General features: G+C 28.0%; 1 protein-coding gene across 7 annotated transcripts in view; it reads left to right on the top strand.

Annotated features, from left to right (window-relative positions):
* The first annotated feature begins 399 nt into the window (after window positions 1–399).
* lig (ubiquitin-associated protein-like lingerer) overlaps window positions 400–16,156 on the top strand; it is a 41,017-nt gene continuing 25,260 nt past the window's right edge. For 4 of the 7 annotated variants that reach the window (XM_016053019.5, XM_016053017.5, XM_016053018.5 and 1 more), the window contains exons 1-10: window positions 400–536; window positions 3,490–3,653; window positions 6,218–6,304; window positions 6,973–7,083; window positions 9,098–9,317; window positions 11,990–12,091; window positions 13,504–13,656; window positions 15,032–15,090; window positions 15,275–15,369; window positions 15,722–15,935. In XM_016053019.5, the coding sequence (XP_015908505.1) occupies window positions 3,525–3,653; window positions 6,218–6,304; window positions 6,973–7,083; window positions 9,098–9,317; window positions 11,990–12,091; window positions 13,504–13,656; window positions 15,032–15,090; window positions 15,275–15,369; window positions 15,722–15,935 (1,170 nt within the window). In that variant the 5' untranslated portion in view covers window positions 400–536; window positions 3,490–3,524. The other 3 variants (XM_071186211.2, XM_016053016.5, XM_071186210.2) reach the window with 2 other exon arrangements.

The following is a 16,156-nucleotide window of genomic DNA, read 5'->3' as shown; positions in this document are numbered from 1 at the left end:
GAATGATTTTTCATGGGCCACTCTTAATGTATTTGTTCACGCACCTTTGATGTACGTCGAAGGAACTGATTTCAACGAAAAACTCACCTATCCGGTTCCTCTTCTCCCTCAGCTATAAACGGAAGTGCAGAAATCGTGAGAATGCTTTCTAATGCTAAAAATTATGCAAAATGTGCACATGGATATTTTGCATGCATCTTTCATAAAGTGAAAACGCTCCTTAAAAGGAGGAAGTCTGAAAGCAACAAGAATGGCTCCGAAGATTGGTGGTATAAAGCGAATTTGCGTAGATATTTTCTTTTGCATTTAAAAAATACCATAAATTATTGTCTTATGACTGCATTATTTTAAATAAATCAGGTAATTGCTAAATTACTCACCCACTTTTCTCAGAAACGTCATGAACTCAATTTCAAGTTCGTAAATGAAGTAAAATCTTTTGACTGTAATGAATGCTTACTTGTAACCGCCAACATTAAAATTAGAGATAGCAGGGCTTTGTGTGAGCCCGAAAAGAATAGTAGGCTTAAGTGAGCGTAAGTATTATTATTCATTGTGTATATAGTACTTGTTTACCAGTGTTTAAAAAACTAATTCTCCCATTCTAAGATTATAAAATATTTAATTTTATATAGAGTTAAAATCTAACTGCATTATTTTAAATAATCCTTTCTTCGTACTAAAGAAACAACGTTCTGGCGGTCAGCTGCATGCGATTGCTTGAAAGGAAAAATAAATAAATAATAGTTGAATAAAACTACTTTCAGAATTAAAAGCTTTGTCTTGATGAGTAAATTTTATTTTGTTCTGTTTCATTTTACTAAATTATTATTTAATGTGAATGGACTGATGTGAATTAAGTGTACGTAAATTTATCCCGCGCATTATGCATAAGGGTGAATTTTGTATAAAGATCTGTAATTTGTTGTACTAATAATTTTATCTTGTGAATACTGTATTATAGACATGCTATAGTGTATAATTTCATTCAATTTGCCAATTTATAGATTTTATAAACCATTACATTTGTAATAAATATTTACTGAATTGTGATAGCTCTGTTAGTATACGCAGTATTCAATACGAGCACGTTCAAATTCGGGTAGAGGTAGAATTACTCCACTCGTTTCGCAATTTATTTTCTATAGTGTTTTATTTATGATTTATAAAAACATTCGTTATAATCTTTATTTATTTCGTTATTTCTGAAAATCTGCTTAAGGTTGGACATATGTTTATAGTTGTTGTTGATAGTAAACGCAATGCTCGTGTTCTTTATTTATAATGTATGTAAATAATTGTTTAGTAGTATCTTTAAATAAGTTTATTACATTGATTTTTTTCTTTTCCTATCTTTTGAATCTAAAAATTTTTCTCGGAATTTAAGTTTGCATAATATTAATTTACTTATGGTTTGATAATATACATGAACTTGTGGTTATCAATCAGTATTCAAGTTCACCTTAATGTTTTTTCAGTTTTTTTTGTTTTAATTTTTACAACTTAGTGATGTGTTTAAACATGTCTGAGACTGTTTGAGATTGTAATGAATCCTTATTTTGTTCTTTATTCCTATAGAATTTTCAGTAAACTCAAAGCATTACATTTTTTTGTTGATAGCCCTTAAATCTTTAAATATAAAGGATTGGTAGAGTAATAGTGAAACTGTAATTAGAATTGTAAATATTTTTCAAACTTAATGTTGGATCTACAACTGGATTCTTATATAAGAAAAGAGTGAAAACAATTATACTTTGCTTTTCATTATTTTACACTGCTTGTAATTAAAATGTAAATACCAAACCTTGATTGACGAGAAATTCTTAGTATAATTTTGCCACTTTTTAATTATTAATTCTAGATACTAGCTTATTTTTTGTAAAGTTTCTAAATTAAAATGTTTTGTTTTATCAATTTTCTATTACTTGGGATTTCCAATTAGCTAAGTTGTTTTATGTATCAGTGTCTGACATATGAAGCTAAATATTTAGTTTCTTATTAAGTATTTATTAATTGTATCAAAATTTAGTTACATTTGCTTAACAAATACACATGCATGGATATTAACTTTTCTCATGGATATGCTTTTAATACTTGATTAGTAGTAAAAAGATATTTGTTTTAAGTCAAATATATCCCGAGTTTCAGCCCTCTAATTTGTTTAAGGTATTTGGCGCTGACAGTCCGTTTATTATTATTAACTGTTATGTCTTGTTATGTCTTGTTTATTAATTTATTATTAACTGTTATGTCTTGTTTACTTATTTTGGTTTACCTTCTCTTTATATTCTGTGCACGGAACAATAATTCACATTGATTTGTTATATTATTTATGAATTGGTAAAATATTGTGTGTTTCATCTTACATTCCTTGTCCTTGATGTCATCCAAAATATAAACATATTTGTCATAATTTTGAAAATGGTGTAGAGATGATTAGGATTTGTTTCTACTAATAATTGTTAAACCGTTTATTATTTGTTAAGTATTTTGCAATACATTTTCTATTTTGCAGAGCATTCAGTATTATGTGATTTATATGAACATATTTTATGGTAACCAAAGAGAATTTTCTGTTTATTACTTTTGCAACTCCTTCATGGAAAATAAATATTTAAAATTTTTTAGTTGTTACCTTTCTAAATACACTTATGGAATTGTTATGTACATTGGGAGATTTTCAGAACTTGCTTTCAACTTTTTTTTTTTTTTTTACTGAACTTTTAGGTTATGAAAAATAAGTTTCTCGATGTTGGAAAAGAAATATATTCAGGGGTCTGTCCAGGCCGAATTTGCTACCGTTTAGCGGTACCTTCACAAATTCAATTTTATTTAGAACGGTAGTTTCACAAATTCAACTTTAGGAAAAACGGTACCTTCACAAAATACTTATCCTTAAAACTTTGTTTTTGTATCCGTTAAGAAACATTAAATCTATATTTTTACCATGTTTTTGTGTTGATATTTTAATATAATTTTTAATTTTTCACAAATTATGTCTAAATTTTCACAAAATAGGTACCTTTGAGAAAAACCTAGACAGACCCCTGATATTTTATTTTCTATAAATTTTAAAAGTTTAATTTCTCAGTTTTTTTTTTAACTGTAGTAGTTGAATTTTTTTACTTGTAATATGTTGTATTATTAATGTAAATAATAAATGAATTACCTAAGTAGTATTAACTTTCTCATCAGCATTTGTTTTTATTAAGAGTAAAAAAGTAAAATATTTCTGCTGAGTTCACTGCTATATTTATTTGAAGACTAGTACTTATATCATTCTTAAAAAGCTATTAAGGTATCGATTTATCTACTAATGTTTTTTTTCAAATGCATGTTTAAGTAACTGTTACTGCCTGTAGTTTTTAAATATACAAGATTTACATTAGAAAGTAAATATTAAGGAATTTTACTTTCAATGAATTTATGTTTGAAACTTTATAAAGATTATGCTTAGTGAGTTTAATGTTCCTTTTTTTTTTCTTCCAGTTATTTTGTAAATACTCCTTTTGTATATAGTTGTGATGAGTTCAACCACTTCACAAAGAGCAGGTAGAAGCTCTAAAGATAGGCCTAAACAGCCTTCACATTCTACGACAAAAAATTCGACAGAAGGACAGAAAACAGGAGATAATGCAGTTCCCAAAATACAAGTAGGTTTCAATTAATATGTAATAGATTCGTCAAGTTTTAATTGAAATTACATAGTTATTAATAAATGTTAGGATAATATTATGAAAGATTTCCATATTTGTGTCAGTGCTAAAGTGAACTTCCAAGTTTTTGTTACAACCGGGCACAAGACAAAATTTTTTTCTTCTTTTTTTTAAAAAAAATGAACTATTTATATGAGACAAAACACATAAGTTTGGAAGTATGAAGGACAAAGTTTAGAAGTTAACTCTCTTCAATTTAATGTGTGTATTTATCCCTTTTTGTTTCTCAATTTCTTTTTCCTCTCAGTTTGTTTTTTGGCTTTCTTACAATGTCAAGTTACAGCCGCCCCACTCACCAGATCTTAGTCCCATGGATTACAGTATGGTCTATTTTGGCAATTAAGGCTTGCACTAAACCACACAAAAGTTTGTACTTTTTAAAGCACTTGCTTTAGTAGGAACGCGAGGGTAGTTTAAAGTTAGAAAAGATTTGTGTCCCATTGCTGAAAATTTCAATAAGCGTTTGTGCTTATGCATTGATGCAGAAGGTAGCCATTTTGAAACCAATTAAATATATTAGTAAAGTCTACTTTTATTATTATTTGGTATATTTTTTATTGATTTTTAATAAAATTTCAAAAAAAATTCATGTGTTTTTGGCACCTTATAAAAAGAAAACTTATTTATTGTTATAGTAGTTTTATTATAGGTGAACGTGTTTATAAATATTAACAAAATATTGAAATCCCTTCTAAACGAACACGGGACATCATGTGAATCCTTTGATTTACAATGTTTATTCATGCACTCTAGAGAGATCTGAATAATAGCTGGTCCATCCTTTTGTTGACTGTGTTTCTGAAAGAATTTTATCTCATAAATATAAACAATTGCACCTAGTGGAGCATTGATTTTAATTTTTTATAAATTTCATAAGCATCTTGTAAAAAAGAATTAATTGCTCTTAAAAATACAACAAGTTTTTCCATTTGGACAAGAAAAAAAAAAAGAGGGTATAATTCTAAGTTTTTGAGTATCTTTATCAGCCTAAACATTGCAGTGGTAGAGTAACTTTTCTACAATTAAGAGCTAAACTAAAATGTTTTAATACATATTGACTTTTCTTTATATTACTTTTTTCGGTAATTTTTATAAACCAGCATCGTGGACGTGGATTATAAAAACTAACCTAACAGCTATGAGTTTCTAACTCATTACATTTTTTACTATACTGTTTGCGACGGTTATGGCGGAACAAAAAATTGCCTGCATAAGAAGAGAATTGGTATGAAAAAAGTGTTCTGCTTATTGAAAAAAAAATTATACCTTTTCTGTCATATTAAATAACATTGTTTGAATGTTCAAATAATTAGAAGATTAATATATGTATATATTAGAATAAAAATATGTTTATTTTTTTGCTTTAAAACATTCACTACAGATGTTTTAGGAAACATCCGTAGCATTCCTTTCCCTCAGTAATAAGTCAGCCTTCACATTTATTTTGCAGTAATAATTTTAAAAAAAAAACTATCAAAAATCATTTCTTCGACGAAATAGGTCATTATAATTATCTGTTGTGTGGTTATTTAAAAGGAGTTATTTAATGTATAAAAGTAGATAAAAGAAGTTAAATTTAAAAATAGAATCTACTGTTTTAAACTTAAATATACTAAAATATATTTTAATTTAATTTAAAAAATACTCGCAAATTCGAAATGAATGATTGCAAATAAGGTCTGTCTCAATCCACTTTTCATTACATATAGAAAATTAAATATATAAAATTGCTTTATTTCATTGTCAGAGTAACAAACAACATATTTTTAGAATTTTTCTACTAATACATTAAAATTGCATTTTTATTATAATCAGTCAATTATAAAAATTTTACTTTCCCATTTGTTTTGCACATTTTTTAATGAACATTTCAAACAAAACAAACTCTTCAGGCTATATTTTTGTTTTGTTTTTCATTTTAATTCTCTTTCATGGTTCTTTTTTTTCTATGTGAACCATTCTTTATATGAGATCCACGATTCTCAAATACAGTAGGGAACCGATTATCCGGAACGATCGGTACCATCGCTATTCCGGATAACTGATTTTTCCGGTTTCCTGAATCGCTACAAAAAGCTGTTTTTTTATTGTTAAACCCAACTAAAAAAAGAAAAATATTGGAAATAATCTTAAAAAGGAGAAAAAATGATGAAGTAATACACTAATAATTATTTCCAAAATGATGGTAAGGTGAACATCTTTAAAAAAAAAAAGAAAAATCCTAAAATCTTATGAGGAAAAAAAAATTTTCTTTTTTTTAAATGGTGGGAAAATTTATCGAATTTCGTTCCGGTTTTCTGATTTCTGGATAACGGGTTCTGTACTGTAGTAAGTTTAAGAGAAATAAAATTATTATTCCCTACATTATAGTGATTAGTTTTAATTGAATATGCTTCTATAAGTATCTTAAAGGTTTCCTATTTACTTTCCATTCTTTATTACAGTATCTATTTAATTTTTTCTATTAATTTGAAAATGTGTGTATGATTATTTTAAAACAGCCTACTGCTGAGCAGATGCGGATTGCACAGATTATTTATGATGGAAATAAAGCTGACTATCCAGATTTAAAAGACAAAGTTGAAAGGGTAAGTGTTTCTAGATTTTATTTTTATATAAATTCTTTGTTGTTTAATGAATTATTGCTGCCTTAGAATTATCCATGTAATAAAGCTAAAAATAGCTGAAGTGATAATATTAGAATTAAATGTAGTTTCCTCTGTGACAGAATTGCGGTGACATTGTCGCAGAATGTTAGTTTTTGCAGAAAGATTTTTCGTTTGGGAAGGGTAAATTTTGTTTTTACTTTCTGCATAATTTTTCAAAAAAATATTTTCTCTGCATTATTTTTTTTTAAAGATATCTTTCTTGCACATCAGAGAGGAAAGAAATAGTGATTTTTCTATTCTCATTTGGGATTTTAAAAAATGTCTGTAATGACTGGCTTCAAACTGCAATTTAAAATTAATAATATAAAATTAGAAATTCAGAAATTGCAAAAGATTAAAAGATAAGTTTTTTATTCTAAACTTTCTTCTTTAAGCACAACGTTTCTGTTACTTTAAATTAGTAATTGCTATAAAGAAAAATATTTTGAGGAAAAATATTAATGCTAGGGAAGTTTGTCACAGAAAGCCCATAAAAATTTTGCTACAGGGGTGTTATATTTTTGAAAAGGTGTCATAGTTATTGTTTTATCTTAAGCTTACTGTTCTTATGAGATATAGCTATTTTATTTAATTTATTTGTCTTGTAGATCATAGAAATAACAGGAAGAACAAAAGATGATGCCTTGGTGGCTCTTCATGATTGTGACAATGATTCAAACCGTGCTACAATTATGCTTTTAGAGGGCAATGAAGACGAAGTAATGATCCATTTATATTTTTGATTGTATTAGACATTAAAGATAGTATGATTTTACTTAATTGATGTTCTAAATGTCATATTCTAGGATTTTTATTAATTTTAAGTTGTAAGAAAATATTTACTTGGTTTATTCTAGACATTATGCTTTAAAAAGAGGCACTCATAAAAAAAAAACAAGGTTTTGTCTTTCCAAAAAATTTGCTTAACTTTTAAAGAAGCTTAAATATACAATTTTATCACATCTAGTTTTCATTTCTTAATTTTTCAAAAAGCACTTGATTTTTTCAACAAAAAAAAAGTCCTTAAAAGTATTTAATTTTTGCTTGGTTGAAAGAGTGGGAACTCTGGTATATGATAGTTTAAAAATCCCTAGTAAAATAGAACCAAAGTTATTAATAGCAGCTGCAAATTTCATTAAACGACGTCTAATTGATAGAACAGTCTCAAGTTGAAGGCTTCAAACAGTGCTAAATATACAGAATTTGAAAAACTGTTAAAAAAATTTCATCGTTACTGCTGATAATTTTTTTTAAAAGTCAAGGCGCTTGATCAGGTTTGAAGGGCACACAGGACATAAAATTTTTATTCTAAGAATAGACAGGAGTACGACCTCTCTAGAATGAACCCTGTACTAGAATGAGCACTGTAATGAAAATAGTTTTTGTAGTTGAGAAAAAAATAGATTTTATCCTGCACCTTTCTAAATTTATAAAAACTTCTGAATGAAGCTTGATATCTATTAATTGGTGAAGATTAAGCACAGGTGTGAATTTTTTTGTCTCTCACTTAGTTATCATTTATTATTTTATGAATTTAACTAAGATTCTTAATTTTATGCTTAATTTTTAATATTTATTTTTTCCTCTATTATCTTGCTTAAAATTAATTTAATCTTTGTTACTAGCTCTGAACTTTTCCAAAATAATTTGAATCATTTTAAATGCTATTTTTTTTTCCAAAAACCCTTTATTTTTGTATCTTAATAAAGTTAAACTAGTTGTTTATACATAATTGGTGGAATTACAGTTTTAATGTAGAACCAAAGTGAAATTTGTTTTCTTGTTTGCAGCTCCTTGTAGAGTTATGAAATTACGAATATCCGTTTCGAAGCTCATCAATATCAACTAAAGTGATTGAAGCTCATATCAATTCTACCTAAATTGCATATCAAAATTTTGAAGACTTGAATTAACTTTAGAAAGAAAAAAAAACTTCATTTATCAAGTTTGTTACTCTGGAAACTATAGATGAATTACTGATTATGATATTTAGATAATGCACAATGCATTATTTGAGCTTGAAAAAGCTTGATCAATTTCCTTGTTCTCTTAATCCAATTAATAATTCAATAATCATAGAATTCTTAACCTTTAGAACATTTAGCTGCTTTTTAAAATTTTATTAAAAAAATTAAAGTTTTGATTATTGACCAGATTTTAAATTTTGAAGGATTAAATCTTCCGATTGGGTTTTAGTAAGAAACGAAGCCAATATAAGTAGTGAGTTATATTAATAGAAAATTCTATTCAAAGGATCTTTCACAAATATTTATTTTTAAAATTGTTTTATTTATGGTTTCTTTTATCGACAACATACCTTTATCAATTCAGTGTATTAATAAATGGTATATTTAAAAAAAAAAGTGTTTATAGCACTGCAGTTATGTCACATTTAACATACTAATAAAAGTAATTATGAGGTTTAGGATTTTTTTAGAATGACCCATTCTTTCTAAGGATAAATATAAACTGTAAAAATAATTAAAGAATTTCAGTTAACTTAAGTATACAAATGATTGATGTTCTAATCACCAAGACTCCACATGAATACAAATAACACATAACCTAATTAAGGAACTACTTCAATTAACTAAGATATCCAAATAAATGATCTTCAAATCCTTAAGGATCTCCTTTAATAAAAAAAGAATGGTATTAGCCTGTTAGCACGAGCATGTTAAGGCTGTTATTTAAATAAGATATGTTAAGTTATGATATTGTTATTCTTTATAGGGCAAGTGGGAAACATCCGGCAAGAAAAAGAAAAACAGACAGACTCAACAGAAAGCTCCAGAAGTCAATGGTCATGAACCTGCACCAGTTGAAAAAGAAGAAAAAGAACCAGTTGTCGAGAATACAAACAGACGAAGGGAACCAAAGCAGAGGGGTGAAGGATCTTATAGATACAGAGGTCCTCCTCGCATGAATCGTGGAGGAAATCAGAATCGAAATTGTAAGTATTTTATATTGTTAAAATTTCTTTTTACAACTGTTTTAAGAGACTTTCACAGAACTTAGCAATTCTATCATAGCTTTCCATCTCACTCTTGTTTGTGGCCAGATATTTTGCCTCGCTCACTGTTTTAGCAATTCTATCATAGCCAAGGGTGCCACTCTTCAGTCCTCGGGACTGAAATCAGTCTGGAGAAAAATCAGTAGACTAAATTTCATCAATTAATGTCTCTTTTCTGCTTGTTTTTTAAATTAAAACATCATTTTTCCTTAATAGGTTAGCAAATATTTTCTGTTAAAAATAATAAATTTTAATGTAAGCATTGTTATTGAATTATTGCGAAATGATCAAGTAATGATGTCACACCGAAATGAAAAAAATTGGATAAATGCTTTCAAAAATATAAAAGTGAAGTCATGCAAAAAATTAGGGTCTGTAAACATTGCTACAGTGCTTGCTTGCTTACACAAAATTTGTACTATTGTTGTGTCGAAATTTGCTTCAGTTTTTATTTTACTCTTAATGTTTTGAAATGCTAATCAAAGTTAAATTTAAAAAAAAAAAAAAATTGAATAAATTTTTGGAGATAAGACAAAAAATAATGGTGAAGTAAAGATATGAATATCTTCATGAAAAAATTAGTAGTTTATTATAAAAAGATGTATAGAGTTAGCTGTTATTTTTATCTTAATTGCTGTAAAAAAATTTATAAAATGAAAAAATTTTATTAGAAAAATAATCAAATCATTGATTTAATATCTGTGCCATTATCATGGAAAGATACATTTTCGAGTCAGTGCGCTATAAATTTCAGAAAATTCTGATAAACTACATTAGATCATGTTAATTGGTCAAAAAAAGAGTTCAGTCTTAAAATTTTTTTCAAGTGGCACTCATGATCATAGCTTTCCATCTCACTCTTATTTGTGGCCAGATATTTTGCCTCATTCACTGTTTTGACAATTCTATCATAGCTTTCCATCTCACTCTTATTTGTGGCCAGATATTTTGCCTCGCTCACTGTTTTATCAATTCTATCATAGCTTTCCATCTCACTCTTATTTGTGGCCAGATATTTTGCCTCGCTCACTGTTTTATCAATTCTATCATAGCTTTCCATCTCACTCTTATTTGTGGCCAGATATTTTGCCTCGCTCACTGTTTTATCAATTCTATTATAGCTTTCCATCTCACTCTTATTTGTGGCCAGATATTTTGCCTCTCTCACTATTTTAGCAATTCTATCATAGCTTTCCATCTCACTCTTATTTGTGGCCAGATATTTTGCCTCACTCACTGTCTTTCCTATTGTTTTCAATTCGTTAACAATCATCCTGCGCCAAGTATTTATTAAGTGTTCCTCTTTTTCTATTGCCCTGAGGGTTCCAATCTAAAACTTAATTTATTTTAAAATTTCTCAGAATTACATAAAACATGACCAATCCATTTCCAGTTGTTTTTTTTTTTTTTAAATTTCCAGATCAATCTGTTTCTGTTTTGCTTTTCTAAGGAAAGTTCTATAATTTGATTTCTAGCAAAATTGTTAACACAATATAGTTAAACATTTCTCAATCAAGCTCTAGGTATAAGATTTGTTGAGAGATACAATAGAAATATAAAAACAGAAATATATACATAGTTGAATCTTTATGTTATAAATGATTGCAATCTAGCTGTAACTGTAAAAACAAAATTTTGTTTGTTTTGCAGCAAGACTTAAAAGGAATATACATCATAAAACATGTCCTTTAGACCGAAATATGTGTTTCTTGTCTATTTTCGGCTGAAAATAATGGAAATATTATTTTTTTTTTATAATGTATTATTTTCCAAGTTTATAATGTATTATTTTTCATAATAAAACTGAACTTGTTAACAGCTAATTTAATTTTTTTGTTTGTGACTTGAACATAAACTTTTTCCCAAAAGTAATAATTAATAAATATTTTTTATGTATACATAAGTTTAGTCATTGAAAAATAATTAACACTTAGCTTTATTATTGGTATGTGGTGTATTAAGTTTTTTTTCCTCTCTTTTTAGACATTAATTAGAATATCATCAATGGATTTCAATTGAAATTTCACATGAAAACAATTTTAATTAAAAAGAAACTTTTGCTAAAATGATAATTCAATAATCAAAAGAAAAATCTTACTATCTTCTAGTTATGACCAAAAATATAAGCATATTATTGGAGTCAGAGAAGTCTACTATCTTTGTTAGGTAAATCCTATTGTTATTGAAATTCATTATGTACTTCATCTTTTAAATTCCCCAGTTATAGTTTCATTTTCTAATTAAAATAAAATCAGTAAACTCCTTTATTATGATTAATAAAATGCTTAAAAAGCATGTAATTTTGTAAAATATTGATATATGTCTTAAGATATCTTAATTTTTTTTTCGCTACTGCTCTTAATTCTTTTTAAAAATATATTTGAAGAAATTAAATAATCCGCCCTGTATTTGTTTTGAAATTTAGAAAAGTCACATAGATAAAAGTGTCTCGCTATTTTTTGTTTATCTTAGTAAATTTGTCATTTTTCTGATTGTGTACACTCTTGTATGTGATCTTATTCTATGCGATTTCTAGAATATTGAATCACAGGTTTAAAATTTTAAAGAAATCATTATTGCCACACTTTAATGTGATGAAAATTTCACTTTAGGGAGAAATAAAGAAAATGAGAAAAACGAAAGGAATTTACAAGAGGGTCGCAGAGAGAGGAACAATGAAGGCCGATCGCGAGGTCCAAGGAAAAACTTTTCAGGTAATTTTTTTATTTATTTTTAATTTCATGTTTCTTGTATTTTTCTAATTTAATTAAGGTTGTTGATACAGTCAAACCCCGCTATAGTGAACCTTCAAGGGACCGAACTTTTGGTTCACTATAACCGGGAGTTCACTATATCCGTTACGTAGGCAATTTAACTAATGGTTCCCAAACTCCTCCCTTTTATTACACATTATTCAAATAAATGACTGAAAAATATTATGTAGTAGCAAAAAATGTGTTATTTTTCAATATTCTTTGTCTTGCGTGCAAAAAAAAAATTAGCAATTTTTAGCTGATGAGCAATCCTCAACATCAGATACGGAAACACTTCCTGACTCTCAGATAATTTTTCCTGAATTTCTGTTATTCTGCTTTCTAAAACTGCCTAAACTGCCATTCGAGCACATAAAAGTAGTCTCATAAAATCGCTTAATAAATTCATCGACATTTGTCCAGATATTGGAAGATTGCGGCTTCTTCGAATGTTGAACCACTTCAGTAATGCTTCTTCAAAATCCTTGTGATCTGCTTTTCTCAACTTTTTTCTGCATTCTAAATTTTTTTCATGAGCAGAAATTATTAATCGGCTATTTTTCCCTATGTTACAAACTGCAGATTTGAATAGTTTATATTCCCTGCCAATATCAACTTGATTGCGACCATTTTAAATTTTTCTGATTATGCCCATTTTATAATCAATGTAGAACGTTTTACGTTTACTGGTCTTCATAGTTAAATTTGAGACACTTGTTCGCAGACTTTTTTTAACTGAACTGAGAGCAAAAAGGAGTTGAAATGAGGGCCTTATCGACACATATTAGTGTCCAACCCTTTGACCAATAACGAATAATTACTCATTCCCTCTGGCTGAAAATGCATATTGATCCCACTGACACCTTACAGGTGCATCATCTGCCTGAGTTGGAAGCATCTGCTTGGTTTGTTTAGGGATTGGAAAGTGAAATAAAAGAAGCTAACAAGAAAAAATGCTTATCGCAGTATTACCCTCTATAGATGGTTTTAAACATTGGTATATGTATTTATTTTGAAGTAGAAATTTCAAAATTATTACCAAAAAATCAGTCGAAGACAGAAAAAAGTTCATTATATCCAACCTCCTCACTTTTTTGGTTCACTATATCCACAAAAAATAACATTATACTGTATAGCAAGGCACGGGACCAAATATTTCGTTCACTATATCCGGGAGTTCACTATAAACCGTGTTCACTATAGCGGGGCTTGACTGTATTTAAAAAAGATAATGCAGCAGAGGTCTGAAGATAAAGACCATAGGAAAAATCTAATGTTCAATTATTAGTTCATTTATTTTATCATAGCTTTTAATTTAAGAGAATTCTCATTTTGATGTATTGTGTAAAAGTAATCTTAATTTATGTTTTTAGGTAGAGGAAGAGGCAGGGGTGGCCGTAGTCGAACTTTTCAAAATAGAGGTCTCCAGAATAATGATGGTTTTCCGGAGTCTATCGACACATGGAATAATAGTACCGCTGAAAAAGTCAACATGACCAATGCTGCAGATTCAACAATGACTGTCGGTATGTATAATTTTTATTATTATTGAAGATACAGATTTTGAGCATGAAATTATTTTTCAGATTTTAAATTTTTTGTATTTATATCAGTTTTATGTAATTTTTTAATAGTTATCAATTCCCGTGAATGTATCCGTTGTTAAATAGCTACAAAACTTTGTACGATACACATCAACAGAAATTTTGCTTGTTATTGCATTTGTTGCAATCAAACAGATCTGCTTAATTGTTTATAAAATGCATTAGTTTGATTTCTTTATGTAACATGCTTTCTTTTACTCACTTTTTCCTCTTTTATTTATTTTTACTTAATTTTTTTTTATCTCAGTTAGTCTTTTGAAAGTTGGTTGATATATGGTTTTTGGGTGCAATTAAATTTTTAATTTATTTAGTTATTTTCTGCATTTTTGTTTTGGCATAAATTTTACTCAAATGTCCAAGAAAATAATTTCTCATTTGTTAAATAATGTTTTGATTTCTGTATTATATTCACTTTTTATTAGAGAATTAAAAAAATATTTAACTTAAAATAAAAATAAAAGCTTAATTTGACCAATTATTGTTTTTATATCGTAGTAATTATTTATTTATTTATTTTTTGTTTTATACTTGACGGGTGAAATGATGAACAAATTTTTTCTTAACCCTATAAAATTTGGTTCATTTACAACCTTTAGATATTTTAGCAAGAATGTCAATGCCGAATAAATTCTGTAAATTTTTGCTTCCCGTGTGCTGGCTTAATGACAATCCTTTAGGGATAACATTCTTTTTATTGTTTTCATTTATATTGAAGGAAATATCTTGTAAATTTTTTAGTAAATGAACTTTATGCCTGTCTTTGACATTTGTTTTACTTGAAATAGTTTGCAAGTGGCAACATGCAAAGCATGTTGCCATTTTATATCTGCAGGAGATTTTTCAGTTGCTCTGCAAACATCATGCCTTCATATCTATTCATTTGGTTTAATTTTTTTTAATCAGCTTTTGCATTTTGCAAAACATTTGGTCTAGCACATACATAAAAGTATAGGGGCAATGCATTGAGTGAACAAGTGAAGTTGAATTTTGACATCAACTGAGTTAGTTATTGCAACCACCACAGTACAGTTTTTTTCACCCTTTTTGGAAAGGTATAAAGAAACCTCGTACTGACTCTTGCTTATCTACATTCAATTTTTTTAACAAATGGAGGATTGTTTTAGATTCTTTTGAAGATATTGAAATTGGCGTCGACAATATCTTTTTAAATCGGGTTTGCAATAATTAAATGTGTCAAAGCTTTATTGCTAGAGATCGAAAGTGAAAAGATTGTTGAAGTTAGCAGTGACAACCTACTTTATTTAGACCATATTATTAATTTAAAGTGCTTTTTTAGGAAACTGGTCTGATGTTGCAGTTACAGAAGAATGGAGTGAAGAAGATTGGGCAGAAAATGTATGTATATTCATTTATTTTTTGTTGCACTATAAGTGCATATTAAAGCATTTTACTTAATTAAAACTTAGTATTGCCTCATCTGGCTTTTGTGTCAGTATCCTTTCTATACAACAGAATGCTTGTTAAGTAATGTGAAATGTTATGTCTGGAAATTAAGTCTAAAAATTCTTTTGTTTTATAGCTGACAGAAACTAAAGTTTTTACCCCTAGTGCTGGCACTCAATCAACTGCAGTTGCTGGATTAGACATTCCAACAGCTACAGCTCTCGGGCAAAAGTAATTTTTATTCTCTTTTCTTTGATTGTATTCAATGTAAATTATTAAATAATTAGATGTATGTATCATTTATTCAGTGATTTGTGCAAAGATAAATATTAATGTTCTTGGAACTAGGAAAGTTGTTTTAAATATCTAGTTGATTAAGTCGGGGTGTTGAAGTTTAGCGGAGCGGAAGAGCTCAGTGCTGTGCAGCCACAACAAAAGTTGTTTGCATTTAGTAATTGTTGTAAATAGTTCCATGTGTCTGTTTTGATTTTTATCTGCTTTTTTTATAAATTTTTACATTATGCAATTTTTATCTTTACAATATATTTATTAGTAAATAGTACAAAAATTATTTTCTTTTTAGTATTGATTTAGCGAGTTTTTTGCAAAAATCTGCCTCTAGTTCTGAACAGAATTCAAGCATGCCGGCTACTAATGGTCCATCTGTGGGACCGGCTTCTCTATTGTCTCAGCAGATCCCTCAAATGCAGCAAGCAGTGGCACCACAGTCGCAATCACATTTTGACTTCAACCAATTTGCAAAACAAGCTGAAGCTCAAATTAAAGCAGCAGTTGGTGTAAGTTGTTGTTTAACTCTTATTTTAATTTTAATATTGTGAATTCTACTTGTTGATTAAAGTAAAATTTAATTTAGGTGGTGATAATTCTTAAAACAGAATTTTTCTTGTTAAAATGATAAATTTAAATAGTATTATTTAACAATTGTTCCTATTTATTATATTATGGATTAATTAAGGCACCGATTGACTGTAGTGTTTTAATTGTAGTTCCTTTTTTG

Source organism: Parasteatoda tepidariorum, chromosome 9 (genome assembly GCF_982258835.1).
Source record: "Parasteatoda tepidariorum strain Cologne lab strain chromosome 9, Ptep-v5.0, whole genome shotgun sequence".
NCBI classification, from domain to species: domain Eukaryota; kingdom Metazoa; phylum Arthropoda; class Arachnida; order Araneae; family Theridiidae; genus Parasteatoda; species Parasteatoda tepidariorum.
The sequence above is the reverse complement of the archived record's forward strand: the minus strand, read 5'-3'. Positions and strand labels throughout refer to the sequence as shown.